Here is a 20,664-nt window from a genome sequence, read left to right as displayed (position 1 = left end):
TAGATTTAAAGCGATTTGCAAAAAATGGAAGGAAGCAACCAAATAGATTCTGTGGTAAAAACCATAATGCAACCTGCAAAATGTCCTTCAAGCAATAAAAAAGTCCTTTTTTATTCGCTCAGTGGAAAGGCGGGGAAAGTACAGAAAAGCCCATGTAGTGGCACAACCGCGGCATTTGGTATTAGTTGTAGGCAAGCAAACAAATAATTTGCATGCCACGGTTGCACACGCAAGCCGGAAAATGGGAAAATGGGAAAAGGGGAAAGCCGGCAAATGGGGAATGCGGCTGGCGATGCGACGTGGCGTAACCGTAACCTTTAATTTGCAAATTATTTTGAAATGTTGCGGCGCGCTCGTGTCGAGTGCATTTGCTGAAGTTATGCAAACTGTTGGACAAGTGAGTGCCAAGGATGGGAAGCACGGGATGGGACATGCCAACATCATTAAAATTCATTAGCATGCCTTCCATCGCATCGCCTCGAATATTGCAGATTTAAAGGGAGATCAGGGCGAATGCTGGATAGCTGGATATTCCGCGCTTTGAGGACGCTGACAAGAAGCCTCCGTGGCGGGTCTTGCATAAAATTAGCTTTCACGCGTCACCGTCAAATACGGACAGCCTTACGGACAGGCATACGGACAGCCATGCGGAAGGCCGCGAGAATGGATTAGATGCTCGGCAGAGCAGACGGAATCCGGCTAATTACAAACGGAACTGCCGGATTGGCGGGTGGGCCAGGTAATTTCCATTTAAAGTGGAGTTGCCAAGTTAAAGGGACTGCTCACTCCGATTCCTACTATATATTATGGCTTAATTGTTGCGCTGTCAGGCGACATTTTCGGTCCCTTGGCCGTGATAAGGTCGGGTAAAATATACGCAATTAGGCAGGACCAACAGGACTCGCAGCCAGATGTCTGGGCGGTGACTAATGAAGTCGCAGATTAAGGCTCCCAAAAATAAACATTCAATGCCGTACGTATGAGGGGCTGCTATCGGGGTCACCCATAAATCAGGCAAATAAATCAGAGGGACATGCCCGATATACTTACACTTGAGATACTGCTCGTTGCGGGCTATCACCTTCTCGGCATTCTTGCGCGCCAGGAAGAACCACTCGGAGGTGTTGCCCAGATAGTGGTACTCCATGGCCAGATCCTTGGCGAACACCGCTCCCAGATTCGGAGGCGGCAGCCGGTAGGCGAACGGGCAGAAGAGGCCCGGCTGCGCGGGGTGCTCGTTCCAGTCGAAGCAATTTCCGGCCGCGAATATATCATCGTCGAACTCCACCATGGACAGCACGGAGGCGTGCAGCAGGTTGACATCCTCTTGCACGGAGCGGCCGGTGGTCTTGAAGATCCTGCGGAGACAACAAGCGGAGCATACGTCGGATATTAGTTGCAGGCCAGGGAAAAATGGCAATTTATGCCGCTGGCCCAGCCAGGAAATTGCATTCAAAATGTATGCGGTGTTAGGGAATTTCAAGTACCGAAACCCAAATACCCTTTGCCATGCAAAGGAAGCCAAACGGAAATGGAAATTAAACTATTTGACAAGATGGCCTATTATCTAAGACACTAGTTTGAGTTTGCTATACCCTTAAATGCCCTTAAAATGTTGCTTAATATTTTCAAGAGGTCGTTAACCGATTTGCTACGAAACCGTGTGGGCACGTAGCTCGTCTTAACCCAAACTGAGGAGCAACCCTTTGGGGTGGCAGGGCATGAATAATATAATGTAATAAGTTTTGCAGCAACTTGAGCAGAGGAGCGCCGAAAGTGGCTCAGTGGACCAGTGAGGCAGTGAGCCAGTGAACCAGGGAACCAGTGGACCGGAGGAGGAACCCCCAGAATTGCCTTCCTTTCGCTCTTGTTGGTCTGTCATTTTTATATTTATAACCCGGCTGGGAGGACTGGCGGTTTTAGGGCTGAGTTATGGCCCGCTGGCTGTTTCAAGTGCACACTTACTAGTATAGGCGCGGCGCATTCAACCCGCCTCAAACTGTGCTCAAGTGCGCTCCTGGCTTTCCATTGTCTGCGGCCCGGCGCAGGATGTTCTCCCGCGCATCCTTGGCCCGCCAGGCCGCCAGCCCGCCAGCCCAGCCATCCTGCTTCCTCGAAAGTGGGTAAACGAGAAAATTACATTGAAGATTTCTTCTGCTTGGTGTGAGACCTCTGCGCCTGCCTGTGTAATATTAATTAAATTGTTGCCTCTGCAGGCGAGGCGCAGCAAAAATGTTAGCTCCAAAAAAAGAAATTGTCACAGCGTCGACTTCAATTCCATTTTCCAATACATTAGCCAGGAGCAATAGAAGCTGCTCCTGGATCTTGCGGGTCTCGCATGTGACGCACTTGCTAATTGGGCGTGGCTCATTAATTCGCTGGCGGGCCTCATTTGTAAATGTCAAAGGCATTTTGTCAGCCAGATCCGCGCCCAAACACCCACCCAAATCCATGCGAGTGTCCAAGGACGTTCCGGGGCTCAAAAGTCGCCTAATGATGATGGTGCCGGCGACATTGTTCGCTGGTGATAATGCTGACTTAGCTGGAAGCTCGACATGGAGTTGACAGCTTTTTTCCACCAGGCTCCCTTCCATTATTTATGGCCAAAACACACACACACCCGCATGTTGTGACATGGCCAATGATGAGAGCTAATATCTCACTGGAAAAATTGCATGAGGTAGCATCATGGGCGCTTTTCAAGCGCATAGATTTTACAATATTGCGCACGTAAAGTGTCATGATTGATATTACACTTTAAAATGCATGTTTTTCAATCTGTGCACACAATAGTACTTTTCAATGGTGGTGAACACCTCTCCAGGTGGGTATCCTTGCACATTTGTTTACCGTGCAATCCTGGGAGTCCTCGTTCCCCAATTAACATTCTCCGCAGACAACTTGAGATGCAGGGGATGCTTAAATAGTTTGGAACGCTTACAGTTGCAGTGTTGCCTGTTTTCCGGCTTTCCGCCCCTTCCGCCCCCCGAGACCGTGTCCTAAAGTGTGCTAAAAACACTTTTCAGCACTTGAGTGCTGGGAAAGAGGTGAAAGCAAGCGCAAAACAAGCTTCAGGTGCCGGTGGCCAGGACGAGAGGTGAGATCCAGGACAGGGGATGCAGGAGTAAGTAACTCGGTAAGTACTCGAAAGTGCTCCTCCCTTTTGGCCTTTGTCTGTGTGCGCTTTTGGAGCGGAGACGGGTTAACTGAGTCGCAGGCTTAAAGGCCCGCTTAAAGGATGCGAGCCACGTAGCAACCTCCTATGATGCGGTTGCTCGGGATTACCACCTGCGTGGTAATTACGCAGCTGCCTGCATTCGAAAGTCGGGCACAGGATCGCTCTGACGTTTAATTAAAAATATGTTGGCCATCACTGGCCAGGAAGAAAGTTATTCTTCGCTCCCTGCAGCCCTTGTCAAAATCCCCAACTACAGCGATTTTGAGGAGTCCCTGTCCAGTCTCCAGGGTACCTTGGAGGCTGTTTCGCTTATTTGTTAAGCACATGATGCCAGTCAGCCGAGTCAAACGCGTATTAGAACCTCGAATCGCCTTGGAAATGCTCGATATGGAGAAGAAAAGCCGCCTGGCGGCACTTAAGCCGCTTTTTTTGTTATTCCCAAGCTGTTGGGAAGGCCGTTGCATGTCGAGGATGGGCTTTTCCGCCGCTTTTCCATGTCCCCCGGTCGGCTGGGGGGCTCCCATTTGGATTCAAGTCGATGCCAAGGCTCTATTGATTTCGAAAATAATGTAAAACAGCACGCGAGCCGAACAAATAACTTAATTGCCTAGACTTAAACAGGGAAATTTAATTCCTTTACTGCAGAGTGTGAAGAAAAAATTAATTATGCAGCGAAAATGAAATATAATTTCAAGTTTCGGCACCTGGGGCCACGAACGCTGCGTAGGACTCAAAGGTCACACGAACGCACCCAGTGTCCTGGAGGGCTCTTCAGGCTGCCGGCAGTGTCCTTTTGGCCAAAGCCTCGAGTATCCGTTGCCTTCCGACTCCGACTGCGTGTCGACATCTTAATTGAAAGCGAACTGCTCCGGTTTAATTATTCAAAGCCAGGACACTTTGGCACATCCTTAGAAAAGCAGCCTGGCCAACTGACTGACTGACTGACTGACTGACTGAGTGACTGAATGGCCGTGATGATGTTGCTTCTCTGGGCTCCTCAGACGACGGCCCTTTTTGTCTGAAGTTCGTTTGGGCCTCCCTCATTTGTTTGCCGGGTGCGCTTTTAATGGCCCATAACGGTCAAGGCTTCTTGCCAATTTTAATTAGGCCATAATTAAATGATCAAACGGTGAGGCAACGGCATAACTGATAAGATATATATTTAGATATGATTCTCTGCTAATTACCTTCTGTGAATCATGTTGTATTTCAATGTCTGTGAGAGCTTATAAAGTTATGGGAAAATGTTGCTTTGCTCTATGATGGAAAATGGGTCGCTTTTTAGATAAATTTATGTATGCCAATCTTGTTTGTAGATTAAAACTCATCCCGTGCATAACTGCAAAAATTAAAGAGTTATGTGGCAAATTTAGCATGGAGTGCTGTCATCCCAGTTGGCAGCCAAGACAAAAGATCAAAAGTGTTGCCCCCAAACGGGAATCACTGGCAAACTCATGCGACATGACAGTGTGTGTTCAATTAGGAAGCAGGAAAAGGAGTTCAATTAATTAAAAGTTGCCCCATGTTGGCCCAGTTTGGAGCACTTTGGATGCCTGGCATCTGCTGCTCCTGCTTTGCTGGCTTGCGGCAAATTGAGCCTCCAGGCGACATGTTTGCCGTTGACATGTTTATGCTGGCCACAGGACCAAAGAACCGCAGGTCCAAGGCAGGACCCCCTGCCTTTGTTGGGCCATTGTTGAAAAAATGCTTTTTGATTTAGTCCATTAATTGCTTTCAACTTACTAACTTCTTTGCAACGCACTTTGCCAGCCCGATGATTATTATTGCAAGGGCGCAAAGTTGCCAAACATTTTGGCCAAAAAGTTTCGCTTTCTGATTTCCTGCCGCCGCGCATAATGAGTCCTCCAAAGGACCAACTTTGCCCGCCTGTCTGTGGGTCTGGATTGTGGGTTCTGGGCTTTGAGCTCCGAGCTCCGCGCTCCAAATGTTTTTATTGCGCAAAAATAGACTGTGAAAAAAGGAGGCTGCAGCGGCTTAAACGTTACGCATTCGCCGCGTGGGCCAGCCACTTGAAAGCGCCGCGGCGAAGGACTTGTTTTCGGGGGATACTCGACAAGTTTGTTAAGCTGTTAAGTTATGGCAACATGTGTTGCACAAAGCGCGCCAAAGCGTTGCAACGGCGTAGTTGGCAAAGCCGCCGAAAGGGGTTAACCGGCTGAAACATTCACAGACGACCTACCATAAGTTGGAACTGCTGCCTCGTTGTGCAACTCCCCAACTAAATTGAGTTGAAACTGCGCTTAGCGACTAAACTTTCGACACTTTTGATTCAATTCGATTCAATTCAGCTGGAGACATTCCGAAATGCTCTTTGGAAACTAAAATTGAATATGATTTGGTTGGCAAAATGAATAGTCTGTATTGGAGCTTTAATTAATCATATCCATAATATCAATTATTAGAAATAACTATAGAAATTAGAAACTAAAAAGCCAAAATACAGAAATCAAATGCTAGAGTTTCGGTTGCCTGGTCAGCTAACTGAGAGGCTTCACTGTAACCCGACGAAATGCGTCAAAAGGGGGAATCACCGCAGCCTGATTCAGATGCAGAACCAGAACCAGAACCATTTGCATCCAACATCGCCAACAGACGACGAGTCAGGACCAGATGCGAGTGGGCTGAAATAAACCAGCTGGAAAAAGGGCCGCGGCAAGTGGTGATGTGGTGCAGTGGTGCCGCGGTGGCGCGGTGGCATGGTGCACAGGTTGCAAAGAAACCGCCCCACCCATCCGCTCCAGGATGGGGCCAACTGCCGCCGCTGGCCTACATGGGCATGCATGTCCGCGTCAGTGGCAGCTACATTTTCAGTTGCGGGTTCCAGGCGGCGGGCGGCGGGGCAAGAATGCACATTAGGATTGTTTTGCACAAAATGAAAACAATTTCCATTTGGGGGCTAGACAACTGCATTCTGCAGCGGCCAACAATAAAGCTGGCGGGTACAAAGGTCGGTGGGCGTGGCAGGACGCAAGCGGCGAAAGGGGCGAAAGGAGGCAGTGTTATTAGCACCACCCGCTGGGCAAAAGCCGAGTCGAGTAAATCAAGCGGCACAAAGTCCAAAGCCCAGCACAACACTGTGAGAAATCAAGTGGGAAGTGGTTTGCTGTGACCTCGTAGGCAGCACAGAGAGAAAAGTTGGTTGCTTAGTGAAGAGTATATAAAATAATATTGATTTCAAATTTAAATAAAATTCTGGATGGAATGAATGGAATTCTATGAAATTTTAAAATGCAACACTAGTATCCTTAGAGCTCCAAGGACATCCAGCATTTCTCTCCGTGCGCAACCGTTTCCTGAACATTGACTTGCATAGATATTTTATTTGCTTCCGTTTGAAGAGAACTTTTGAAGGATGTTGACAATGACGCGGCTGTGAGGATGGGCTAGGGGGCTGTTGGGCGGACTGAATCCGCCTTTGGGGCGGGGATGTCCTTGCTGCTGTCGCGTTTTATTGCCGCTGGCAATTGGAAACTGCATCGCTTATGCAGATTTCAATTTCGATTTGTTGTACGAGCTGAACGCAAACGGCACTCGAATTCCAAAGGCATTGCGAGCTGAAACAAGCGACGGCTTTGGCAATAAATTATTTGCCAAGTTTATCGCCGAACTTCCGCTGGAAAATAACAAAATCATTGCCTGGCAAATAAGAGAGATGTACACTTGAAGTCGCAAAAGCCAGTTGTAGCAACAAAGGAGTTTTGTTGGCAGAGAACAGGCAACCGGAAACTCAATTTCAGGACACGAAAAAAAAGGCGGCAGCAGGTCCTTCGCACGATTCTCACCTTCTCTCGGCGCGACGACAACACATTTAAGTACTTAAAAGTTTTCCGATTCCATCCGCCACATTGCCACACTGCCACGCTGCCACACTTTTCCTTTCTCCTCGGCGCTTTTGTGTCGTGTGTGTGTGCGAAGAGCTGAAGTCGCTTTTCCTTTCTGTTTGCCGTCTGCACTTTGGCGGCGTGAACGGAAACTAACGAAAAGTGGCCAAGGCAAGAAAACAATTGAAGCTCGTAATTTCAACTTGAATTGATATTGTTTTTCCTGACTGCCATTTAGCCCGCCCCCTGGACTCACCTTCTGCTCCTGCCGCCCGTTGTTTTCCTTAAATGTTATCCTTGTTTTTGTTTGCGCAACAAAGTAAACGGGAAATGCCCAAACCAAAAAGCGAGCGGCAACACGGAACAGGATCCTTCGCTGGCAGGGCGATAACAATGTATCACAAAACAATAACTTCAATTAGTATCTATCTGTGTAGCTCTCCCTTCGCTTTTCCTTTGCGTTCCTCCTCCGAGTTTCCCTTTTTCCGCCGAAGGAAAAGTTTCCGGCCACCCTTGATGATGTTAACACAAGCAAAACTGATTAAAACGGGTCCTGATTAGCCGCCGTCCCTCCTGAAATTATGAACCAGTATCTGGCGATCCATTGGATTTATGGAAGTCGAGCTGGATAAATCAAGGAAGTGGAGTTCAGTCCCAGAGGCCACATTCCCCGCTGAACAAATAATGAAAACAAATGCCTGGCATATGACACTAAATGCAATAATGTTGATCCCGTGCCAGATCCTTGGCCGTTTGCAATTTAATTTATTGACAGTGAGACTTTGACATTTTATTGCTCCCCAGGCCAAGTTACGACATTGTCCGCATTTCCCATTTTCCTCGTCTTTCCTCGCTTTTCCGACCTTTCCCCTCACTGTCACTTAATTTGTCAAGCTGCTAGTCGTTTGGGTTAATTGTTTATTTGTGCGTTTTATTGACAAGCGGCAATCGTTCATTGGATTCATCAGCTTGTAGTCCTGTCGTCCTTTCTGTGCGGCTTTTAACAAATGAGTTTTTCGTTAACAAATGGCTTTGATTTCCTGGCTCAATCAGCGCGCAAAAAGTTGTCATCTAAGCTTGAAAATTATGTCATCGGAATTTGGTGACCATCGACGGTTGGACGATATCCAATGGCCTGTTGCACGAAGCCAGCCATCCACACACCCACGTTGCCCTCGTTTTGGGCAAAAAGTTTGATTTTTTGCTGATTTCTCTATTGCTATTTGCCACAAAGACACTCAAGAAAAACAGAAGGACATAAATTCCAGGTCTAATGTCTGCACGGAGCACATCCCCATCGGCATTGACACATACGATGCGTGTATGCAGGCAAGGACATTCGGACACTTGGACTTTGGACTTTGGACATTGGAACACACAGGACTTTGGAGTCCGTAACTTTGGTGCTCGGACTTCATACCCAGATATGCGAAATCTGAAGAAACTTTGTGTTTATTGTGCCTGGCTGCTGAACAGAGAGCTGCAGAAGAAAAGCAGAGCTCAGAAAACATGGGAGCTGGGCTGGCATGTCCTTGGGATTGTCACTGGGGCGGTTATCCTGATACACGATACAGTGCCAAATCGACGATGGAAGCGGAATGGACACGAGTAAACAAAGAGCACACACATCAGATTGGTCAGCTTGCTCAGTTTGGCCAGCCTGGACAGCTGGAAATTCCATGAAAAACCAAATGAATTGCCATCGTTTTGGTTGTCCAGGTGAATCAATGTCCTCAGCTCAGCCAGCTGGCCTTCCTTTTGGCCACAAGAATGGCGCAAACTTTTTGCCCGGCACGCCTGCCACGCTAAGTAATTGAACTTTTATCAAAAAATTGCACGCAGCCAGGCGGACGGAAAAATCGAAGGAAAATCACAGGGAAAGCGATGGTAGTTCTGCCAACTATGGCCAACAAGCGCCGCAACAAGAAAAGCACATTATGCTCCTCGTTGACAAAGGACACGGGCCAATCTAGATGAGCAGAAAATGGCGAGTATCTGCTGGAAAAGTGAACCCCGAGCAATGGAAAATGTGGAAAATGTAGCCCAAATCCCTGGTTTTGTTTTTATTTCCGTTTCCGAAATGGGCCCTAAATATTTCATATTTTTCTGTTATAACAAACAGCAATAAATTGTGCTGCAATTGAAGTGTCCATTGTGTAGAACATGGTAAATACCATTTTAAGCGGCAATCAACTATTACTTATACAACAATAAATATGTTATGAAAGTAAAATTGTGTGTTTTTGCCAATATCTAATCGATTTGGCACGTTATATTGAAATAAAAATGTTGTCTAAATTATTAATAAATGCTATCTCCAATTCAATGGGCATTCGTTTGAATTTAATGAATCACCAATGGCTTTCATTACGAATCTGTTTTGTTTAATTTTTAACTGTCAAATTGGCACTGCCAGATTTCGTGTAAAACTGTAGCATATAGCCTAAAAGGAAAACCCTTTGTGGGTTGTGGAAGAAGGACCATGCCAGTCATCAAATTGCAGTCCTCCGATGGCGAAATCTTCGACACCGACATCGAGACTGCGAAGTGCTCGAGCACCATTAAGACCCTGCTGGAGGATTGTCCAGTGGAGGCGGAGAGCGACACTCTTATCCCGCTGCCCAATGTGAACTCGACGATCCTGAAGAAGATACTCATTTGGGCCAAGCACCATCGCGAGGACGATGCTGAGGAGAACGAAGAGGAAGCGGACAAATCCGTCGCAGTGCAGATCACACCCTGGGACGCCGAGTTCCTGACCATGGATCAGGGCACGCTCTTCGAACTCATCCTGGCGGCCAACTACCTGGACATCCCCCATCTGCTGAACGCCGCCTGCATGACGGTGGCCAACATGATCAAGGGCCGCACGGCGGAGGAGATTCGCCAGACCTTCCACATAACCAACGATTTCTCGCCCTCCGAGGAGGATTTGCAGACCGTGGAGGCGGAGGTCCCGCAGGAGGACGAGGCGACAGTGTACGGCGACATATAAATTAGGAGTGGATGTGGCTTAATAACTTTCGAAGGATTCATGCTTTTTCCGGATTAGAATAGATTAACTAATAATCGCTTATGCTCACAAAAATAGAAATTAAGTGGGGCTTAACCTATTGGGATTGGTTTTCATCCTACCAAGGTTTCTAGTAATCTGCATTTCTCTTATGAAATAATCTCATAATCTTCAAATATCAAAGTATTCTAGCATATGTATCTTGACCCTCAAATGACCTTCAGGGAAAGCACACTACTTTCTTGACCGCAATTGTTCAGTGCGGGTTCCATTTCCATTTCCACTTGCATTCGCCAACCGTCTGGCCGAAAACTTTCGATTGGAAAAGTTTGGCATGTGAATATGATGTGGGCTGAGTAACTCGGAAAACTTTGTCCGTGACGTCCACTCACCTGGTCAGCATATTGGCGCGATTGACGGCCACCTCGGCCTCCACCCGGAACCTGTCCTGGGCATACCGGTCGACCACGCCCTCGCCCAGATTCAGTGAAGTGCCAGCCACGCAGTTGGAGCCCATCAGGTGCTGCTGCTCGATGTACTGCAGGAACTTGGACACCAGATCGATCTTGCTGTCCCGGGCGTTGATAACGTCGGCGGTAAACTGATTGGACTCCATGTTGTCGCCCGAGTCCTCCTCCACATCGCCAATGACCAGCTGCTTGGTCTTGTCATCGACTTGCGCATCCGGCGGATAGCCGTCGTCCATGGTGACCTCGGAGGTGTCCAGTCCCGCCTCGGAGTCGGTGTCGCCATCGCTGTCAAAGCTGATCTGCTTGACCTCCATGCTGGCCGCCTGGGATCTGGCCTCCGCCTCCGGTTCCCGCTGAGCCCCATCGTCCATCCACTCGGTGGTGGCGAGGCTTTCGTTGAGCGGCAGCAGCTTGCCAAATGGCTGACCCTCTTCCTCCTCCTCCGCGTTGTCCAGGGCATTAGTGTCGTAATCCGATTCCGAGGGGGAGTCCCGCGTTATGGTGCCCATTCGCTGCCAAGTGCCATTCACCGGCAGCAGGCGGGTACTGGCGATTTTGGGCTTGATGGTGGTGGACACTGGAGCCTCCTCCTCCTCCTCATCGAGCTCCTCGTCGTCGTCGATAGTATCATCATCGTCTTCCTGGTAATTGGCCTCATCACGCACAAATTGGCGAGCCTGTTTGACACCTATATCCGGATCACCTGTTGGGGCCGCCGTCACGAATGAGCTCTCTAGCTCAATCTCATCCGCTAGCTGCATGACCTCGCTGAGAGCCGTGTCCTCGGCGTCCTCGCTGGCAGGACGACCCTGCAGGTGCTCGGCCTCGGCCAAACTGCGGTGGTTCTTCGGCGTATGGCGGAGGCCCAGACTTTTGTCCACACTTTTGCGTATGCTCTCGTTGATTTTCTTCTTGTGCAATTTGCGGATTTTGTGCGTGACGGGAGCCGGCGAGGTCCCACCAACACCCGGCAGCTGTGTGGGCGGGATCAGGAGGAGGCGGGTGGTCCCACCGCCACTCCCAATGCCGCCACTGCTACTGTTTGTGCTGCCATGAAGGAAATGCGACCGAGAGCGCCCGTGGCGAATGTTGAAGCTGTCGCCCGTCATCAGGGCATCCGCTTCCGCCTTGATGCGGTTCCGTGGCGCTGGGGATCCAGGTCCCGCTGCTCCGGCTGCTCCAGCTCCTCCTGCAGCTCCTGCTGCTCCCACTGCCTCTGGCTCTGAATCCAACTGCGCGTGACCTTGCATCGCCCACAAGCCCATCGCAAACAGCAGCTGCACAGCCTGTGGCATCCGCACCCACATCCGCATCCTGGGGCTCGGGGCTCTAGTTCTTTTTTCGGGACGCTTTGAGTGCACCCCTATATCGCTTAGTTGCTCGCCTTGATTGGCTGATCAGCACTTTGTGTGTTGCGGTTATCGATTTCAGTTGTCAAAGGCCAGGACGAGTACATCACGCATCCGCACCGTGCCCCGCCGCTGATTTGGGCGGATGGTCAGGGCGCCACCGCCCATTTCACCGCTCCACCCACTCGCTCTTCTTGTGCCCGCCTTTTCGGGAAAACGCTGAAACGGAAGGAGAAATTCCAGTGATTAGCCCCGGACAGTCAGGAATACGATGAATGGCGATGAACTCGATGGGATGAGTTCGGAAATTACGGCAGCGAAAAAGGTGGAAACAAAAAAACAGTCGGAAAAAATCAATAAAATCAAAGCTATTCCCCAAGTGTACACATCAAATATTTAAACATTATTTACCCACTCAATCATTATAATTAATTAAGCTTATCAATATATCAATTTGATTATGAGGCGTCTTTAAATGGCTTAATTATTTACGAGCTCTTGGCAAAACTACAAAGTACCCAGTCGCAATAGTTAGTGTATGTTTTTTCTTGCGTCCTTATTATTAAAAATCTGAGATATCCTCCTGGGAAACGAATTTTGCCCTGGTCCTTTATTTATTTTCCCCTCCCCCACCTTTTCCATTTCTCTGTGCCCTTTGCCGCTTTCACGTTTTCCGAGAGTAAGGAAAATGTTTTCTTTGAATAATGTTATTTCTGTGTTGCGTACTTTCCCTCCAACAGAACTGAAGGTCGCGCACATTATTCCTAAGTTCAGAGCAGTGCGAGTTAGCGTAATCCGGCTGCCGGACCGTGTTCTTGGCCACAAAGGCAACTGGGGCAACAAAGAGTCATGCTCTCAAATTCGCTTTAAGTCGGCAATTAAAAATTTCCGCATCTAGGCGGCGGCAAAACAACACAACTATATGATTGTTTTCCCGAGAGCCGTCGAGCAGGGAAACGCGTAAATTGCGCATACGCCGCGTGGCCGCTGCATTGTGGCAGCCGAGTGCCTCTAGCACGCAAATTAAACGCGATTCGCTAGAAGTGCGCTTGATTGTCAACTGGGGAGAATTGCGCGGCAAGAAGACGGCGGAGTGAACATAAATAAAAGTGAACGGCCACAGGCCGCATAAATATTATGGCGCTAACAAATTATACGCCATTTAAATGTAATACTAATTCTGAAAAGAAAATCCACTCGGCGCGTCCAGATTTCCGTGCGCTCAAAATGCGGCGGGCAGAGAGCATTACGGTTTTATACTCCGCACAAAGGCACATTTCCCGTACAAGTACACCATATATTCCAGACACCAGACGCAGGAAGCAGCAGCAGTTCTAATTTCGAAGTTTATGAGCCATAAAAATTTCTCCAAGGCGAGACCAAACGTCAACAGACACACAACAAACACAATGGACTAGAAGTTGGCAGCAGCGATGGTGATGTGGGGGATGGGGATGTGGGGAGGCATCCAGTATCCAGTATCCAGCAACCAGGGTGGGCTGTGGATGAGCACATAATGGCACAGCAGCAAGAAGAGTAATTGCCACTCCGGCCACATGGAGGTGTGACTTCCACTTTTGAGCCCGGGATCATGCGCCACTATGCACGATTAGTACGGATTTGGCTGGAGTTTATGGAAGGCTTTTAAGCTTTAGTTTGTACTGATCTCTGTTCTAATTGTTTAAGCTCTGATTTGGATGAATGTTTGCACACCTAGGAGCCTGTACTAAGATGGCACTGAAATATAAGCTCAACATATTTCTTGCATTGCAGTAAACTAGTTTTATGACCAACTTTTTATTTCCATCTTTATCCGCGCATAAACATGGCTTGTGTACATCGCCACGACAATAGCAATAGAAAAGTCCATGAATTTTGCATTTGCCAGTGTCGCGGTTTGGCAGTGCAGGAACCATTCCAATCGAACAATAAATAAACAATTGACGCTCTCCGCGCTCCTCGGGGTGTGAGGGTGCTGGCATCAATTATTCATAAAGGACACAGCAAGTCAAACGGATCCCCAACCAGAAAAGGACATCTAAATCAGGCTCTTTCGCCGGGGGCTTTGCTGTCCGACAACTGGAAATGGAGTCGCCGAGGGAATAGGGCCACAGTTTGATTCCGGTTCCTGGCTTTGGTTGGACATGGCTAATGCATTGCGACAAAGGGGCGGAAAACGTACAGAGGACTGCAGGGGGTTAATGGCGACACTCTCATGCACTTAACCCATGACACCCAGCCACCCAGACACCAACCACATTCAGTTCCAACTCAGCATGCGGGCAGCTGTGAACCCGTTGACAGCTGAACTTTCTCTTTTCCAGGAGCCAGCCCTCGTCACCGGTGAGTGGCTGGTGATGCAGGTAACCCGAGCTCCGACCTCCACACGTGGACCAGACCGTTTCAAAACTAACAATCCAATTTCTAGCAAAGAGCAGTTGCATCTGGGGGCACGAGGGCGCTTAGTCTGATTAATGCCCACGGCCAGTCCTTTGCCCAGTCGACTCTAAAGAAATTGGATTGTCCGGGCGAAAAGGCAGACCCCTTCTACATGGAGAACAAATATCATTCTAGTGTGAAATTGACCTAGGAATTTTTGATTTATTGTTGAAATAAAACTAAAGTACCTTTTAAAAATAATTCATAAAGTTATGTTAAAGGTATCTAGCAGCAAATCCAAAGCTTTAATAGTTACTCTGCATGGAAATCCCACTGTCTTGTAAACTTAAGTTAAAAGAACTCCACTTTTGCTTACAACTTTATTGTTCCTTTGGTTTCTTTCTGTGTGGCCCCCGAAACTAAACCTTTCGAAATGTCCTTGTTGTTGCTCAGGTTGTCCATAACCATTCACTCAGGACCAAAACACATCCTACTCTCGTTTCCCCGCCTTTCACTCCTGCAAATTTATGCAAACACATTAACAAACTCAACGCATTCGCTTTGCATGGGCGAAGCAACAAGGAAGTGTGTGTGCGAGTGTCCTTGATGCTGCCGGTGACAAAGTTGGAGCGTTAAATGAAATTCGGGTAATTTTTCTGTCGTTGGCAAAGAAAGAATGAAATGTCTTTTGCCAAAATAGCAAAAGAAGCGGAAGCGGAAGCAAAACCCGTCAAAAGAAGATTCGGGCAACACTCGAAATCGCTTCCTCGAAGTGGCGATACCCTTTGAAAACTTTTTGAACATAAAGTGGCAGCTCAATCATCACTCTTGGGTATGTAGAGTTTACCCATCGAAGGATATCTTAACTCAAAATAGAATCATGAAACATTGACTTCGTTGTGAACCCAAAAGTATCCTGTTGCCAGGACAGAAAGCAAGCTTCTGGTGATAGCTTGCGCATCCTTCGGAAAGGGTATTCCGGAGGCCGTAATGGAAATGGCGCCCTCTGCTCCGTCTCAGTCCCGTCGTCAACTCATCAGCAGGACCACCTTTGTTAGGTAATTCACATTATGTGTCGGCAATGGCGTCAAAATAAAAAGGAAAACAAACGAAAGCACAGCGACACAAACATGGAGCAGCGTGCCAGGAATACGAAAAAATGACATTTGACTTTTAAATTGGATAATTTTTCTGGCTGCCTGGCGGGTTGCCAATCAACGGGGAGCAGCGAGGAGCCGAAGGGCTCTGTCTGCCGGCATCGCATCCAAATGATGTGGCATGCAATCTAATTGATTTTGACTAGCAGCTGATAAATGCACACGAGACAAAGAGATGGATTATAAGTCCAATTCCTTGCGAAAACAGCGTGCAGTCGCTGCAACATGGAGCAGCATCCGATGTGTTATTCCAATTTGCATACAAATGATGCAGTAAACCCACTTCCTCGCGCAGTCGAGCTCATCTGGGTTGTCTTCTGATGGGAGCAAGTAGTACTATGAGTACGAGTACGAGCAGCTACAAAAATCACATAAAACGCTGGCAAATTGCTCAGATTATGAGCCACTTGGGCCTTGGCTGGCTCGGCTTTTCCTGCAAGCTGGAAAAATCGGGGGGAAATGCCGTGTGCGCTGCGTTTTTATGAGCTGGCAAACATGCTTTGAAAATTTATGAAAATAAAAATTGCAAAAGGCAGTCGCTCGCTTTTTCTCTCTTTTTTTATTTTTGTTGGCGCTGTGGAAAGCTGCCTTCATTAGCTTCTATTTGTGGACACAACCGGAGGTTTGTTCCAGCTAAGTCCGGAAGTATTTATTTATTTATTTGCCGTTGTCTTGTGTACCTTTCAGCTGCGAATATTCAGTGCAAACACCTACATGTGTTTTTGAATTAGGCGAATTTGTTCGGGGTTCGCTAGTCCTGCCGTAAGAAGCTCCCCAAAACAACAACTGCTCCGCAAAAGTTTCCTGTTTGATAAGCTTGAATACTGGCGAAAAAGTTGCCAAGAGTTTGTAATTTGTTTGCTAACCCATTTTAGCATATTGTTGCTTAAATACTTTTGGCTTTAGCACTGGGTGCAGGTACTTGAAGCAATCATATCTCAATATTTGCTCTGCTTCAAAGCCCGGTAAATAATACAATAGTTTGCGGGCCCCTGGGATTAATTTCCCTTTAATCAGATTCGAAACAGACTGCCAAGCGAGTGGAACAGCAATTCGCATGCCAGTAATATTTCGAGCATAATTGTTTTCCTCTGCCGAGAAACACGAGAAACACATTCCCCCGTGTGTGTGCTCCTCTTTGTTTATCCAGGCCCAGCTCACATAATGGAATCCCCGGAAAATGAATTCGGATTTGCACGCAGCTTAAAGATACGGCGATAAGGATGCCAGCCCAGCCCAAGTACGTGATGGCTGGGAAGCGAGTGCCAAATGGCAGATTATGTCGCCAGACATTAAATCACCTGCGCAGGTAAAATATACGCGATGCTTAGGCAAAATCAATTCTATTTATTCCATATACGTGCGGGCATAAATTGCCCGGTAACAGACTTCCAGGGAAGTCTGAGACGTGCGCCAGGTGCTGGGGGCTATGGGATGTACTCGTAGCAATCGAAGCAATGGTAAACGCTACCCCAAACAAAATGGAGCTGTAGTCCTAATCCCGGCTTACAGGGAAAGAGAATACACCTGCGAGTCGGAAAAGTGTTTATTTCCAGGGAAATTTATAACCAGAAATTTGTGCTCAGGCAATGCAAACAAAACTTTGCACACTCGGAATCTGAATTGCCAAAACATTAGCTTTAGAGTTTCCAGTCCGAGATTCCTATGCACATACAGGGTCCTTTTCCTTTTCCATGGCAGTCGAAATAAAAAAGTCCATCTTAGACCGACTTATCCGGCGATTATGCTAATTATGTGTTTTGATTTCTGACTACGAACACAACCCTTCGAGGGGCTTACGTTAATTGGGTTTTCGCAAATTACTTTCATTTATGTACAGAGCTTAAAATATTCAAAATTATGCAGCGAGTTGGTCAGAAGTTAATCTCTGCAAACAGTAGCGGCAAATTGTTGACAGATGCCAAAAGTTAGTCCACTAATTCATCGCTCGATATTGGAAAACAAACGCAGTTGACCTTGCCACAGTGGCAGGTCAATAAATTCAGTGGCCAGACTTCGTCTAGCCAGCTATGGAAGGCGGTGCAAAGGAAATGGCAAATTACGCATACGCCATGTGGAACGCGCTTTAAGTTGTTGCCATTGTTAATGGACTGCCTTGAAAGTTTGGCCTTTAAGCCGCTTCCTAATGGACGAAGTGTGTAGCCATAAATTGCCGCAAGGACTCCGGCTCGACTTGAAAAAATAAAGAGCGCATAAAGTATAAATATAAAATAAATAAAAAATAAGTAGCGAAAGGCAAGTCGGGGACCGAAGTCAAGGCACAAAGCTCAGTCAAATGGAATTTGGCCTAATTTATGGGCCTCGACAGCATGAGAGCCAATATAAAACATGACGTTGCCCTTTTATTGACCAAACAGACCAGTCGGAAAGGCAAATCATCAGCAGGCCTCGTCAAGCGGAGATTCCCCAAATCCCATTTGCCCCAGCTCCCCGAGCGAATCTCTATCGACTAGGGCCGAATGGAATCGCTGGCGTTGCCGAAATCTGAATCGTACTAAAACTATTAACTAAATTATCGACCGGAGCGGAAACCGGAGCGGAGTAAACCCATCGTAAAGATACCCAGATGACGCCAGCCCGGCGAAAAGTTTAAAGCCAGTCTGCGGAAATAACAAATGTTAAATGCTCATCAATAACACTTCCTCTCACTCAGAAACTGGCGGAGTGCCCACATCCTCCTCCTCCGCCTCCTCCTCTTTGTGTTTCGTGTGCTTTGTTGTGCTGTGTAATGTGATTTATGACATCGTTCTTTTTGTGGCCGATCACTGAGAGTTGCTCCTCGATGTTCGCTCATGTATAAATAATCAAATCCAATTTCGTTAATGGTCTGCGTCGTCGGTCGGATTGCCAGCTATCCGTTTAGTCGGCGTTCAGCCGATTTGGTCCGCCGAAAATGCATAAACTTAAAGCCGAGTCGTCGGCAAACCTGTTTTAATTTCCTGCCCGTGTCAATCAATTTCCAAGGACCTTCGCCGTGCAGCGCCTGTTTGGTTGAAAGAGCGAACGAGCGAAAGTTGTGGGCGGACTGACGCACACGTGCCGGGGCAACAAGCAGGTGGATGCCACACCCCCACACGAGTGCCCTGAATGGCCGTGTATCTCCATCTGTTACATAACTTTCGGTTTATGCACTTCTATCTCGATCGGGGCGCCCAGCTCCCCGCGCCAAGGGTCATTTTCATTTGGTTTCGCCTTTATCGCAGCTCGTAAATTAATAAAAGCGACGAACAAGTGAGCCAGCAATCAACGCATCAACTTGGCCCAGAACACACCGAGCTGGGCTGACGACAATGGCGTCATTAAATAATACAGGCAGCACGGCAAAGGATACTCGTATCCTTACAATGCCACCGTGCGTATGTGTGTGTGTGTGGTACTTGAGCACAAGCGCACACATATGGCCACGTAAGAAAAGGAGGTGTTTTAGGAGGCTCGACTTGAAGGTATCTCTTGGAGATTGGCAATGGCATCTAAATTCTGATTTTACCAGAACTTTAAATTGGAGAGCATGCGGATCATTTGACAATTATTCGCACATGTAAAAATCTGTAGCAGTTCTGGCTAAATTCCACCATTGTTGATTTTGTGTGCAATTTCTTTTATTATTCAGCATCCTATGTTATTATGCTCGATGTGTGTGCGTTCTCCGCTTCTCTCATTATCAGAAATATCATTTTTCCATCTTCGGCATATCTGTTTTCACATGTTTCTCCCATGCCCAATAGTTTCACTTCATTGCTCGCATAACATCCCCTGGCATACGCATACGCATACGCCCATTGTGTCGTGTGTGCTGAAATAACCGAGAGCAAAGGGGGTGTGGCTGGGCGAAAGTTGGTGGCACGGCGGCATGGGGGCAGCAGCCACGCCCACACGCACGACTTGTCAGTCAAGTGACGGTGAAATGCTTGTCTTTACTCCGCGCCACCAGCCACCGTGGCATTGTCCTTTGGAGCAGGACGACGGCGAACGGGCGGGTGGGAAAGTCATGACGTGGGCTGTGCGGGTCACACACAGATGACAATTTAAGAGGACCATTTTCGCGAGCGCGTCCTTGCCCCAAAGTCTGCATTCAGCTTTCAGCATTCAACATTCAGCCGCCAACCTTGACTCTTGACTGTTGCTCAAGTCGGCGCTTCAATTGTCGAGGTGAGATGGGGGTAGGGGGAGATGGAAGTTTCACGTCTGACAAATGATACGGTGCCCGTGGTGGCAGAAGTTTCGCAATGCCAAACTCCATCTCCCCAGCTGATTGCAGACGCATCCTTGCCTTTGTCGCTGCGCAGGCAGCTTAAAAGTTCCGCTGACAACTGTCGCCATAATTCACTTTTACAGGACAACCGGGCAGGCAGGCCTTACCGCTGAACCAGAACCAGAACGAGACCGAGAACGAGAACGAGAAATAAAGGGAAAACTAGAGGGAAACTAAAGGGAAAACTTGGAAACGACACTTGGCCAAACAAGTTGGAGGGAAAGCGTCCAGCGAGGCGGGCCATAAAAGCCGCCGCCTCGTCCGCCTCTTGGCCATTTGTTATTTATCATAGAGAACCGCCGCAATTGTTGCCATTTGCAAGCGCTTCAATCACAGACAGGCAAAGAAACCTCGGCTCAAAGCACCTGCTGCCTCGGGCTAGAACAAAAAATAATGCAAAAGAAAAGTGCTGAGCGAAAGGCACAAATCATCTGCAGGGACGACGGGGAAAAGTCGCCGAACGGACTGGCAGCCAGAGCTAGTCGACTAGATTGTAACTCAACTTTGGCATTCGATGGCAATTATTCTGTCATTCGTTTCTTCCACTGACCGCCAAAGGAGTATTCCTAGTGGGCCCAGCAGTCAAATATCCTTGGTCCTAGGATCGAGATGACAGTGAAGGACGTCTACGTGGAATATCACTAAATCTGAGTGACATTTAAGTCGTGATATTGGAATAGAAATGCTAGCACAACTAATTTTTCAAGCTGAGCATTAAATACCTATTACCTTCGATATTTCTCTGCCATCTCCAAACGAATTCACGTAAACGATAATTTGAGGGCACTCAATCAAAGCTGGTGAGTAAATAACCTCTTACCTTGCTGACCTCTAATTGATGCTCAAAGGAGTGCAATCAGGCAGATCGGGCAAATCTATACCCATTAATGAGTGGGCGTGCGTGGGCGTGACTTTGGCAGGCCGTCAATCTGGGCAAAGCCTGCATTTAAAATAGCCTAAATAATTGATTTGCTTTTGGCCGCACCGCAAACGGGGCGAGCTT

The 20,664-nt window shown here is 47.8% G+C and overlaps 2 protein-coding genes across 2 annotated transcripts in view; one reads left to right on the top strand and one right to left on the bottom strand.

Moving 5' to 3' along the window:
* LOC117137414 overlaps window positions 1–20,664 on the bottom strand; it is a 47,564-nt gene that overhangs the window by 23,665 nt on the left and 3,235 nt on the right. Inside the window, exons 2-3 of the mRNA XM_033298842.1 lie at window positions 10,426–12,071; window positions 1,051–1,358 (exon numbers count right to left, since the gene is read on the bottom strand). Of these exons, the coding sequence (XP_033154733.1) occupies window positions 1,051–1,358; window positions 10,426–11,816 (1,699 nt within the window). The 5' untranslated portion in view covers window positions 11,817–12,071. The remainder of the gene's footprint in view (window positions 1–1,050; window positions 1,359–10,425; window positions 12,072–20,664) is intronic.
* On the top strand, window positions 9,420–10,147 carry LOC117137417 (S-phase kinase-associated protein 1). Its single transcript, XM_033298846.1, has one exon. It carries the CDS (start codon window positions 9,503–9,505, stop codon window positions 10,013–10,015), a length of 513 nt encoding a protein of 170 aa, XP_033154737.1. The 5' UTR covers window positions 9,420–9,502; the 3' UTR covers window positions 10,016–10,147.

Source organism: Drosophila mauritiana, chromosome 2R (assembly GCF_004382145.1).
Source record: "Drosophila mauritiana strain mau12 chromosome 2R, ASM438214v1, whole genome shotgun sequence".
In the NCBI taxonomy this organism is placed as follows: domain Eukaryota; kingdom Metazoa; phylum Arthropoda; class Insecta; order Diptera; family Drosophilidae; genus Drosophila; species Drosophila mauritiana.
This window is presented reverse-complemented; position numbering and strand designations above follow the sequence as displayed.

Bases quoted from the DNA above. Each gene is read 5' to 3' on its own strand.
- LOC117137417 (XM_033298846.1), top strand. From the start codon at position 9,503: ATGCCAGTCATCAAATTGCAGTCCTCCGATGGCGAAATCTTCGACACC.